Source organism: Electrophorus electricus, chromosome 5 (assembly GCF_013358815.1).
Source record: "Electrophorus electricus isolate fEleEle1 chromosome 5, fEleEle1.pri, whole genome shotgun sequence".
Lineage (NCBI taxonomy): Eukaryota > Metazoa > Chordata > Actinopteri > Gymnotiformes > Gymnotidae > Electrophorus > Electrophorus electricus.
This window is the reverse complement of record NC_049539.1, coordinates 13,659,607-13,671,923: the sequence shown is the minus strand read 5'-3', so window position 1 is coordinate 13,671,923 and position 12,317 is coordinate 13,659,607. Positions and strand designations below refer to the sequence as shown.

The 12,317-nt window shown below is 43.2% G+C and overlaps 2 protein-coding genes across 4 annotated transcripts; both read right to left on the bottom strand.

Moving 5' to 3' along the window:
* Nucleotides 1–278: 278 nt before the first annotated feature.
* LOC113577063 (xylose isomerase-like) lies at nucleotides 279–5,155 on the bottom strand. The gene is made up of 14 exons (XM_027009516.2): nucleotides 5,091–5,155; nucleotides 4,682–4,758; nucleotides 4,174–4,246; nucleotides 3,669–3,784; nucleotides 3,475–3,500; nucleotides 3,226–3,363; nucleotides 2,855–2,964; nucleotides 2,665–2,760; nucleotides 2,494–2,577; nucleotides 2,219–2,345; nucleotides 2,017–2,122; nucleotides 1,745–1,927; nucleotides 973–1,047; nucleotides 279–644 (listed from the first exon to the last, which is right to left on the bottom strand). Exons 1-14 carry the CDS (start codon nucleotides 5,116–5,118, stop codon nucleotides 561–563), a joined length of 1,323 nt encoding a protein of 440 aa, XP_026865317.2. The 5' UTR covers nucleotides 5,119–5,155; the 3' UTR covers nucleotides 279–560.
* Nucleotides 5,156–5,513: 358 nt separating this feature from the next.
* On the bottom strand, nucleotides 5,514–11,057 carry rnf144b (ring finger protein 144B). Of its 3 annotated transcripts, none has more exons than XM_027009506.2 (8): nucleotides 10,715–11,057; nucleotides 9,339–9,550; nucleotides 8,552–8,656; nucleotides 7,970–8,030; nucleotides 6,884–7,088; nucleotides 6,591–6,729; nucleotides 6,403–6,492; nucleotides 5,514–6,221 (listed from the first exon to the last, which is right to left on the bottom strand). In XM_027009506.2, the coding sequence occupies exons 2-8, from the start codon at nucleotides 9,465–9,467 to the stop codon at nucleotides 6,042–6,044; spliced, it is 909 nt and encodes a 302-aa protein (XP_026865307.2). In that variant the 5' UTR covers nucleotides 9,468–9,550; nucleotides 10,715–11,057; the 3' UTR covers nucleotides 5,514–6,041. The 3 variants fall into 3 exon arrangements, with proteins under 3 accessions (XP_026865307.2, XP_026865308.2, XP_026865309.2); XM_027009507.2 differs by having other exon boundaries at nucleotides 10,803–11,057; XM_027009508.2 differs by having other exon boundaries at nucleotides 10,832–11,057.
* Nucleotides 11,058–12,317: the final 1,260 nt, after the last annotated feature.

Sequence of the window (12,317 nt, the reverse complement as noted above, 5' to 3'; positions counted from 1 at the left end):
CACTGAAAGGTGTAGAATATTCGCCATGGCACTTTTTTGAACTTCTACAGTCAAGTGTTAAATACTTTGGTGCTTACTTAGCTACTGAAGTGGTCTTCTTTTTCGAACTATTACCGAACAGTTTCGATCTGTTTTGGACATTTATGACGGACTCATCTGTATTTTAATGCAAATTAAAGTTAATATAATCTACATTGTGCTAGGGTACGTTTAATGCTAAGGCTACATTATGTCTGCTGTAGACCTAAATATTTAAATAAATACGCAAACACAATCACTGATTGAGCAGGACCTTTTTATTTCTGTTTATTAATTAAAATGTCTAGATATCCATATTATATGGGCCACTCTCCCCAGGCCTAGATTCAGCCTAAACCCAGACTTCATGTTCAGAAAACAGGCCTTTAATTAGTTTAAAATTTAAACTAACAGGTTATTTCTGATTTTACTGCAGTAGTTATTGTCCACAAGTTTAAGATTTCCTGTAACAAATTTCTATGAATCAGCCACTAAAATAATTTCAGTAAGTATGCTCTATAACACTGGGACTCACTGGAATCTCACAAGTAATGGTTGAACATTGCTTCATATTTTTCTTGTTTGCCTGATGTTACTTTGGGCTCTCCATTTTGCTTGATGAATTCCTGTAAAAGGAATATTAATGACAACGATGACAATAACAACCCACACATTATCATATGAACACATATGCATCCGCCTTTGTCAGGCCATCACAATCGACCGCTGTGTGATGGCATATCAAAAGGGCAACTGCCGCATCTTTGCACACTATGTGCACGTTATTTAAACAAATCCCTATACCCCACCATGTGTCACCTCATTCACATAATTACCAAAGCTAACGTCCCAATGTCACGGACATACCAACACTCCGACTATGGACAGCCCTGCGGATAGGGCCATGTCAGCCAAGGCAATGCAGATGATTAAACCCGTGAAACGATGCCGTACCTCTAAGTCCTCCAGCGAAGCACTGCCATCTTCCACCTTTTGACCAGTCCCACGGCTGAAGCTCAAGTAGCGTTCCTTTGTAACACAAACCGCACCACAAAGTGATGTACATTTAGTTATCTTTCCTTTTTACAACGACAGACAGAATAATGAAGGGAGACTGCATTATTGTACTTATACACAGGCTAAGATGTTAAATGTCCTGTTCTGCTATAATAATTACAATTGCATCTGCCAGCTTTCTGGGAAACAACTACCTTGTTGGTGCACCTTGCTGGTGCACTGTTAGAGTCAACAGACCATCTGTTACTGTGGACAATCTGTGTAAGATGCCCAATAGCCTTTCATTAGCATGTGCATGAATTACCACCCAAACAATATCTGTTTAGCAGCAGATCTGTGGTCAGCAAATGACTAAACAGAAGCTTCAATGTGATCAACAGAAGCAAAAGGGGACTGAAGCTATGTAAGCCTAGACTGGAGCTGCAGCCTGTCAATGTACACCTATAACATGCAAATATAAGAAGGTGTAATTATCTATTATGTATCACAGTAGCCAGTGCAAGGTAGGTGTTTCTAATAAAGTGGTTGGTAAATGTAAATGGGCAGAAAGGATCTGATCCTGGATCAGTAGCCACTCACTTAAATAATTTGGCTTTATAAACTGGTTAAACCTAATTGGGTTCATAATTAGGTTCAAATATATACACGACGAATAATAAAAGAGTGCTATGGTTATATTGAAAAATCTATTTAGAATAACCATGGTTACCCGTAGCATGTTTTGCAGGTGTCCCTCCTCGACAATTTTGGCAGCGTTTCTAAGCCCTCGAGCAAAGGTGTCCATGGCGCTGATGTGAGCGATGAACAAATCCTCCAGGTCAGTCGATTCCCGCCGAACCTTGGCGTCAAAGTTCAGGCCTCCGGGCTGTAGGCCTCCCTGGTCGATAACAGTCTGGGGGTTTGGGGCCCAAAGCACATTCCCCTTCAGTATGAACTCTCAGAAACTCAGTCCAGGTTCTGCACAGTGATTTCACAGGTTACCTTCATCACCAGGGTCGTGTTACGGATGTCCATGGGGAACTGATCGGTGTCCCAGCCCAAATCAGGGGACCCACTATTAGAGTCCACAGAACCAAGCATACCAAACCTGCACCCCACACATACACACAAAACCAAAGGCATAAGCTACTACACGATACTGAAAACGTAAAGAATGTACAGTACATAATGAGGAGAGCCATACTCAGAGGCGATGATGATGTCATGTTCGTAGGAGTGCCCTGCCAGAGTAGTGTGGTTGGGCTCAATGTTAAGTTTGAAGTCTTTATCCAGTCCAAAGTGCTTCAAAAAGCCAATAACGCTCATTGCATCTGTGAAAGTGAACAATACCTACGTTGCCGTTCAAGTTGCATGCCAGTCACATGGCGACTACAGTCAACTTTTTTCTATTTATTCCATCACTCACCTTTAATGTAAAACTCAACTTCCTGCTCCTTTAAAGAAGAGAACGTTTCTTACCGTAGTCGTACTGGTGCTTACACGGTTCCTTCGGCTTCGGCTCAATGAGGAACTGGCACTTCAAGCCGATCTTGTCTTTGTATGCTACGGTTGAGATGGAGGTCAGCATTCTTTGGCAACAAACCATGAACTAGCAGCGATGATCAAAAGTGAACTATTGCTGCTTCGTACCGACAGCCATTCTAAAAAAGCTGGCCATGTGCTTCAGTTCAGTTCTTACGTCTGTGTTGAGTGAAGACATAAAGCCTTCCCGGCCTCCCCAGAATACTGCGAGACAAGAGCACGAATTCTAAGACAGACAACCACTAACTGATCATTACATTATAAACATGCATAGCAGTGCGAACCTTAAGCGTCTCACCAAAGTTCTCAGCATTCAGCTTCTTGGCAATCTCCAGACCTTTCTTCACCTGGGCCCCAGCATAGGCAAACACGTGGAAGTCTGGGTTAGTGGCAGCTCCGTTCATATACCTGCAAGTGTAACCCAACCCAATCAGGTTTCTCCTAAACTGAACGAGACCCACAACCCTTTGTAAGAGTTCACCATGATCAGGAGAAATAACCAGGTGCTTAAGTCCTTATTACCAACTTCCTTTTGATTGATTTATGTAAAGGCATATATGCATGTATATATGTATGTATGTATCTGAGGTTCCTAATGCCCCAAATCCTTCGGGAACTTAAGTCTATCGTTAGAGAGATTGACTAGGATGGGACTGATGCAGGACTGACCTGGGATGGGCAAACAGGTTGCAGGTGATCCAGAGTACTTTAACCCCTGTCTGGTTCTGGAACTGCAGAGCCAGATCTGTCACCTCATCCAGGTTCCTGTGGGATTCCTCCAGAGTGTGGCCCTCAGGGGCCATATCCCTGAAATGGCCACATTGTCAATAGTAATAAGTCACAACAAAACTCTTCATATAGTGCTGAGTGATTCATATAGCATTCACCAGATAGGGTTAGGGTTAGGGTTAGGGTTACCTGTCATGAAAAGTGTAATATTTCACCTAAAACCAAAGAGAAATCCATTTATTTCACTAACACAGGAGTTGTTTGTATTTTTCTACTGTATATTATATGGCAGATTTTGTATTTATATATATAAAGAAATATTTTTGGAAGCAAATGGAGACAGTGTTTTGAAAACATATGAAAAAGATACTTTTTTGTCTTACACCAAGCTTGGTGAAGAACTCAAAGGCCGCACTGAGTCTCTTCTTGGCCCTCTCCATGTGACTGTCTCCCTCGTTCCATGGCCTGAGGAGGGTGGCAGAGCCGAACGGGTCGGCCCCTTGCCGCCAAGGGGGAGCCAGATTACACCTGGGGTCATTTCAGCATCGCAAAACAGGCTCTAGCGCAGAAACCGCAACAGTTGCAGTACCACAGTCGTTGGCTATTCCACTGTGTCTTAACTGGGCCAAAATGGCTGTTTTACATGTGCAGGCAGTCCCTGCGTGTGGGTGATGAGCGGCATATCCCCCACCGGCTGGCAGCTGGGCTCGTGCGTCTGGAGAGTGCTAATAACGTCTAATGCTCATTCATTTACACTGCTTTGGCGTTGCCGCCCCGCCCCGCCCCGCCCCACGACTGTCGCGTGTCAGCTGAAGGAGATGTGACGGTCATAACTATTTGCTCCAGGGCAAGTGGAGCAGCTAATCTGCAGTCACGTGGCTGTCTTACCGGTCCCGCAGAAGGAGTGCCAGTAACACACAGAGAAGCGCAGCCAATCCGCCATCGTTCTTCCCAGCAAAACCTGCAGATGAGAAAGGCCTCAATGAGTGCCTGTCTTATTAAAAACACACATGTTAGAGGAAGGCTGCTTAGTTCCTACTCTATGTCAATCTAGAGTTTCCCCTTAAAACAATAACATACTGAACCTAGGGGAAATAAATATATATACATACATATAAATACATATATATAAATACATATATATATATATATATATATATATATATATATATATATATATATATATATGTGTGTGTGTGTGTGTGTGTGTGTGTGTGTGTGTGTGTATACATTATATAAATAATGTGTGTATGTATGTATCAACTATGCAAGCTCATATACTATTACAATATACTATTTATATAAGGGCTGTTATACTTTTTCCTTCCTGCAGTGTTTTGAAGCTGTAGTGAAGTGGTGCACCTGACTGAAGTGCTGTCTCGCCCCGTCCACCTACCTCACTGGCATTGTAATGTTTGAAACACAGCACGTCCTGTGCACAGGCGTCAGGGACGTAGGGAATCTTCGAAATTCCTTATTTTGAAATAAAATAAACAGTTGTTACGGGTAGGAGTAATTTACTTCATTTACTAGGGCAGAAGTAGGCTAGCTACGTCAACTACGCTGTCTCATCTACTTCCCTGAATGCAATCCGAATACATATGCCACCGTGCAAAGTTCTCATACAAAATCACTGACCGATCGTTTAAAAAAAAAAACACGACAGGAATAAAATGGAGCGGTTTCAGATTTGCGAAAAGCAATGTGTAGATTCTGGTGCAACTTTATCATTGTGCAGTTTGACCATCTCAGATCGAAAGTATGGATAAAAACTTGAAAATGTAAATAGAAAAGATTCTATTTACCTGTGAAAAATTCTTTGTTTGTCGACATGAGTTTCGTCGTATTCGCTTGGTTTTTGACTTGCAACAACACCCCCTTAAACTCATCATGGGCCACAAGGTGTCGCTCTGATCATCTGCTGCTTTCACGCAAGCATATCGACCAATTTGGGGAAACTGTGTTCATCCTTTCGATTGACTTGTGCTTCCTTGTAAGGCTTGTCATTATTCCAGAATTTCACTATAAATAAATACTGCAATTATCCTACGTAATTTTTAAATGTATCTTGGCACTGTCGTATCTTTGATATCAACGGGTAGTCAAACAAGTAGAATATAAGCTACTTGTTTTAACTACTACCTACTTTCTAAAATATATGTTTTATTGATAATATTCAGAAATGTCCTATTTAGTCTATTGGTGTTCAAGCACAATTTAACGCTTGGTACTCATAGCTGTATTTTATTGTGTAATACAAAATCAATGATGCCAAAAGATCAAAAGAAAACGTAAAAACAGGACAGTATCCACATCCATAATACACAGTATGTACATAGATGTCAGTAGACTACACCAACAAAATAAACCAGAACCTTTGGTCTGGAAGCCGAGGAGAAAACAATTAAATCTCTTGAGAAATTTACACTAGGCTATGGGTAATGGTTACTGCTACAGGACTGCCGTTTTTGTAGTTGTTTTTTTTTTAAAGCACAACATGGACTACAATGCAGCTTCTATGGCACAGCATGAACAAATGTTTTGTATCCTTGCTGTTGTATATTAAACAGCGTTTGAGGGTTTTTTTGCAAAAGAACAGGAAAGGCGAGTCCAAACCAGGCACGGGAGAACGAGGCACTTTTGCGCCTGGTTTAACGACATCGGTTTTTGGCACGTAATAGCGCTGCAGTACTGTAGATGGCGGTAGAGAGCAAGCGGTACAGCGCTTCGTATGCAAGCGATGATTTTACAGGACGCTACGCTATGGAAGCAGATGGCTCTCGTTCTCTAGTCGTCGTCGTCTTGTTCTTGCTCTTCTTATCTTTCGTCCTGTGGCAGGGCTTGCACACGCAGCACAAGATGCACGGTGACGCCAGTAAAAGCAAAGGCGACGTCACCAGCACGATGACGCTGATCCCAACCAGGATGCCCGCCACCTGGGCACAGGTACAGACCAAAACACAGAGCACTCGAGCCTCGGGTCAGATATCTCTTTATGGGCTGCGAAACAGTGGGTAAATTATACCTGTGGAATTTACTTGGTAACTGAGGAAACAGTAGCGATACACTGTGCATATATTAAATCACAGAAACAAGAAGGGTGCCATGTCCTTGTACCTGTGTCCTGTTCCACATGACAGAAGCTCTGGAATGGCCCAGCCTATAACGACATGGCCCTTTGTCATAGTGTCGCAGGAAAATGTCTCCCTGAAAACACAGACACACACACAAAACCATGTTTGTGACTAGAGATACCACAATATTTGTCCCATATTAAAACCACCTGAGACATCAGGGGTACTAACATCCAGGTTCTGGAGGCAGTACCAACAGAACGTGTGCTTGCAGCTCTTGCAGAGCATCTGAGCGCATCCCTGGTTCCGCTCGATGTATACTCTGCACTTGGGGCACTGCTTGATGGGCGCGTCGGCGTGGGGCATCCCACTGCGCAGGGCACACGGCAGACATGTGAGCCACATGGTCACAACAGTGTAGCAGCGCTGTGACACGAGACTCAGGGTCTCAATAGAATGGTGAACAGAATCTGTTTTATTAGCCCAAACGCATTTTCATTCATTCATACGCTGGTCACAGTGACCTGTCATTAGCAGGTGGCACCACTAGAGGGTGCTGTGAGCAGAAGTGGCTATCCTCCCATAGTTCTCTGCATTCGCAGCAGAAGACAGCATGGCATTCGGGGCAGTGCATGGGGACCGGTGTACCCTCGGCACTAGGCATCACATTGCATACTGCCTGACATTCCAACACCGGGCACCAAGACTTACTGGGGTCCAGCTGAACTCCTGAGAGGAGAGAGAGAGAGAGAGAGAGAGACAGAGAGAGAAGTAGCTTGACTACAAATGTTACCAAGAACAACTAGGCAGCATGAACATTGAACATCACATGAATCTGCCCTGTTAACATCCATTCACAGGTAGTGTCCCTGGTGTTTTTCAGACTACACACTGATAGGCACTGTCCGGACCTACCAAAATGTCACCAGCACTGACCAGTCGACCAATCCAGGATCTGCAGCTAAACTGAGCTGATGTTGCACAGTTCACCGCATCACCAGCCAGATCAAGCAAGAAGCCCAGCACTGCCAACAGGAACGTGGCTGGAAATTCTTCAGCCTCACAGCTCTGAAAGAGCTCGTTGTATTTTGGTAGTTTTGTTAAGTACACGGTGTGGGATTTGGTAACCGCAGAGCTGCTCCACCTAGGCTGCTCTGCTTGTGCAATGAAATTTGGTCTGTCAGATAATCACCAGAGTGGCAGCAACTCAAACATGGACGCTCTTTAAAAATGTCACTCTGCCGGAAACATATAAGTGTTCAAACTAACGTTAGGCTTGTTACGTCTGAGGGTTGGAAATGACAACATGTTTTCTGCTGGATTAACGAGAGTAGTGAAGTGGTCTGTGGCATTTTGGGATTGCCTCCTGTAATGCCAGTAGGAGGCTAGATTTCAAATGGTTTGTCTGTTAAGCATACACCCCCTGTCCCAACCCCTGAGAGGTGGCTCTCTGCAGAATAAGGGAAGATGGGTCAGGACAGCAGATTTGCCATCGACTGCAACACATTGAGGCCTTGTGATGCTTCTGATCTGCTGTTTAATAATTAAGACCCAGTTTGAGAGCATGCATACACATGCACAAATGCACACATGCACAAACACGAACTTACCTCTCATAAATTTGAGACGCTGGTAAAGCTCTGCTTGATCAGCAGTTGCAAAAGAGGCAATCTGTGTGAACAAGGGAATTCATAAAGTCAGGGCTCACAGCAACTAGAGCAACAGAAGGGTCAGTGGAAAAAGCAGTTCACCCTTCATAATGGGCCATTTGTGTACTGACTCTGTTGGCCTGACCTTGGCCTGCTTTGCAGTGGATTTTGCAAAAAGAAGGCAATTTGTTTAAAAACAAAACATAAAGCCAAATCACAGGACCGGGTGATTTCATGATGAATTAAGATCGTGTGTTTTATTTAAAGCCAAATGCCTTTGGCACTTTATATTGTGAAAGTCTTTTCCATAAAAAGCTAAATTTCTTCTATGTTTACAGATCACTGAAATTATGTGATGGATGAAATGACACTTCTTGCTTTTGTGCATCTGGTTAAAGTGACAGCACCTAACTGCCTACTAATCATCAGTTGTTCATACTGATAAATTACTCATGAGATTTCAGATAAACAGATTTGGTTATTTTATTGACTATTAAATTATTTTGTTGAGTAAAGAGTGGCACTGTTTGTGCGTGTATGTACCTCTGAGTCCAGGAGCACTCCTGCATGCTTGCAGGCCAGGTCAGGGCAGGTAATGGGATCTCCACCCCTGGTCAGTATGGTTTGTTGCACATACTGACACAAACACTGAAATCAGGAAACAACATGTTCTCATTGCACCAACCTCTTTAATGACTAAGAACTGTAACCAGTTCCAAGACGCTATTGAAAATAACAGGGGGAAGAAAAAAAAAAAAAGCTATTTAACTTAGAACCGCTTTGTCTATACCTTGCGGTCTATTTTCACCCCGGAGCCAGTTTCATTCCGTTATCCATACAAAGCCTCCTAACAACCTAAGGGGTCACCTTTCAGGGTAGTCACGCAGTGTAAGCCATTTGATTGTCCTGCGGCGTACACTGCGTGCTTACATTTGGGTGGAGAAGAGGGAGGTGTAAAAGCCAACACCATAAGTTGTGGAAGACATGACACCAAAGTGTTTTGGGTTATTGTACTCCCCTTGGCATTGGACGGCAGGGGCAGAGCCATGCGGATAAACATCCAAACACTTCCAACAAGCCACAGGTGCATGCTTGTGTTTGGGCACGGCATGTGTTTCATTCTAGGAAATTTGTCTTCTGTCAGCTGCTAATTTCTAGTTGACAGATTTCTGGACAATGAGCCATAAGGACCAGAAAAAAAACACTGGCGCGCATTGTGTGGCACCATGCCGCTGAGGCTTTTGATAAAGAAAACCTTGCGAAGCTTTCCCCATGCCTCAGCCACTGGCAATCAGTCCGCTGCCGGTGGTGAGCGGCGAAGGTGTCGTACCCGGGTGCAGAACACGCAGTCACAGGAGCGCAGGCGGCTCACGGTTGCCGCTGGACAGTCGCTCAGACACAGCTTGCAGTGCACTGCGTCGGCCGTGGTCTGGACGGAGGTGCTGGGTCCGTCGGCCATGTTGTCGGGTCTGCCTGCCTGTGGGGCTCTTCGTAGTTCAACCCCTCTGTCTGGGAATGGGCGCAAAAAAGTCTTCCATTTTCCTGAAGGGCACAGGGAAAGAAGGGAGTGACTGAGGGTGAAACAGCCATGATGGACAGCTGGCAGGTGTGTGCGTGAATGTGTGTATGCAGGCATAACTAGACCCAGGCTTGTAAAATATGAATCTTCCCTATAGCATGTGTATATATAAACATCATCAGGAAACTAATACACTGCAGAGTAACAATAAGTGCACTTCAGAACTGCACTGAACCGCACCTGGCATTAAAGCACTGGTATAGCTCCTGCCGCCTTGCTGTAAACAGTAAGGAAATAATGAAATGACGATTAATGATTCGCGTGCGGGCGTGTCATTAATGACGTTTCCCCTTGTCTAGGTGACGTCACACCCCACCGGCGCGGTATTGGAGCGGAAGTTCGGGCCTGGAGGCTATCGCTTTTAAAGATAACCGCAATTATGAACAATGGACCGTCACAAAACAAAGAAAAGATAACAGGAAACAACATCTAGGCTATATTTGCTTTACTTCTCTACTTAACATATATATATATATATATATATATATATATGTATGTATGTATATGTGTGTGTGTGTGTATGTATATGTAGTGAAGATTTATTCCTATGCTCCTCGTCTCTGTATTGGCAGTTCACACTACTATAACTTAATGTGTGTGTGTGTGTGTGTGTGTGTGTGTGTGTATACGGTTACTAAATTCCCCTTGTTCCACCTGTTTCACATAAAAGAATAAAATGACATTAGTGTGAGCAGGCCTGCCATTAGACAGAGGTACGAGAAAACAGCTGTTCAGTGGAGCAGCCTGTAGCCTGCATTCAGGTATAGTCTACTAAACACTGACTTCTTAAAATTGCATTATAAATAAAGGGAACTAGTTAGAGAGTTATACTTACTGAGATTAGCACACTAATAAAAAGAAATCACAGGTTCTACATAAGGATTTAAGATGTTAAAAGCCCCTTTCGCAAAACAGTTACATATAGTAAAACAGTGAAATATAGTTCGCGTTCTGATGTTATTCTGCGCCCTCTATGTCTACGGTAAATAATGATTATAACTTAGCTTTCGCTACGTATGGAAGTTTGTCTAATTCAAAATATCGTCGACGAATATCGCAGAATCAATCGAATTATGTCAGGGGTGTAACATAATTTTGCACTTTGAACTCAGCACCCGCACACAAACCTGCGCATGGTCTATAGTTGGCTTCCCCCGTAGGTTATTACATAGGCTACTACCGTCCACGCACAGCCGATAAATGTACTAGCCATACCGGTCGACGGCACTCCGTGTTGAAGATACCTCGGGATCCTTGCTCCGCCGTCTCTGTGATTTCCGCTAGGACAGAGACATGTCCGTTTTATACACGGTAACCTTCGGAACTCGTCCGGTCACAGTCAAGCACCACCCATTTACTTTAGTTTCGAGCGGGTACATTCATCCGACACCGATCTGAGGTCTTTGTCATGTTGCATAAAGGTGCTCCGTTCGCTTTTGGGCTGATCGTTAGCAGCGGTGGGTGGGAACTTCATCTTACCACGCCTCGGCACGCACCACCTCCAGGCAGGTTGACAAGCTGATGTAGTGAAGATTTATTCCTATTCTCGTCTCTGTATTGGCAGTTCACACTACTATAACTTAATGTATGAATCCACGACATTTATCACTTTTGAACCAAATGTTTTGAATAATATAACATAGTAGTGTACAGGTACTTACAAAAATGCAATCTTATCAAGTTGTGTGTTTCATAATAAACGAATTTGAATTTTCTGTATAACAAGCTGCTCCTTTACAAAATAACCATATAACCAGCAGATGGCGGTAATGATCAAATTTCAATTACAAAATTTAATTTCCAAGGCAACATTGGCGCATGGAAAAGATGCAGGCATGTGGAGGACTCAGCCCGCCAGCGTGGAAAGTTGGCGGTCTTTAAATGCAAGCCGATGTCTTCTACTGAGCCGAATAACCTCGACGGCGGGCGATGCCGAGTATGGCTTGCTGCTATCGGTCAGGCATTTGGGAAGCGCCATCAATCATTCTACTCAGTTTCTCGGTAAATTATTAGATGTGAACACCGGAATCAAGACTGCTGTTAATAGCCTGTAAAGTCCTTGGACTATCAGGACTGTTATTTTAATCTGCCCACTTTGTTAAAATATCTAATTGTCTAATTGCTAACTACCAATTTATTTTTCCCGTATCTAGAAATAGACAACTTTTGCCTGACATGTATGATGAAACATGAAGTTATTCTTTTATATATATATATATATATATATATATATATATATATATATATATATATATATATATATATAAAAGGTTAGTTTCTGATGATTCGGCTGTTTCTGGTTTTGTTGTTTTTTGCAAAAGTAATGAAATGCCTTTTGGAGGTCGAAAGAGAGTTCGAAAAAGAGAGGGTGCGCATAGCATAACCTTGAGAGCATAGCTATCTTTGAAGGATTATAGATATCTGTTCTGCTATCAACTATTTGATATCCTGCTCAAATATTACTCTTGGGTTGCTGGCCTGTTGCTATTTTGAGAGCTATTAGAGTGCTATTAATAACACTATCCAGGGAGAAGGAAATTGGAAGAACTCAAAGAGTCACCATAATCTCTGTGCTCCGGGTCTTGTAGAGAACATATTTTGTTACATCCCGCATAACAGTGTATTGAGCTTCTGCTGTGGTATATCAGTAATACCACTGTCTGTCTGTCTGTCTGTCTGTGTGTGTGTGTGTGTGTTTGGGGGGGGGGGTTTGTTGTGGACATGCACATC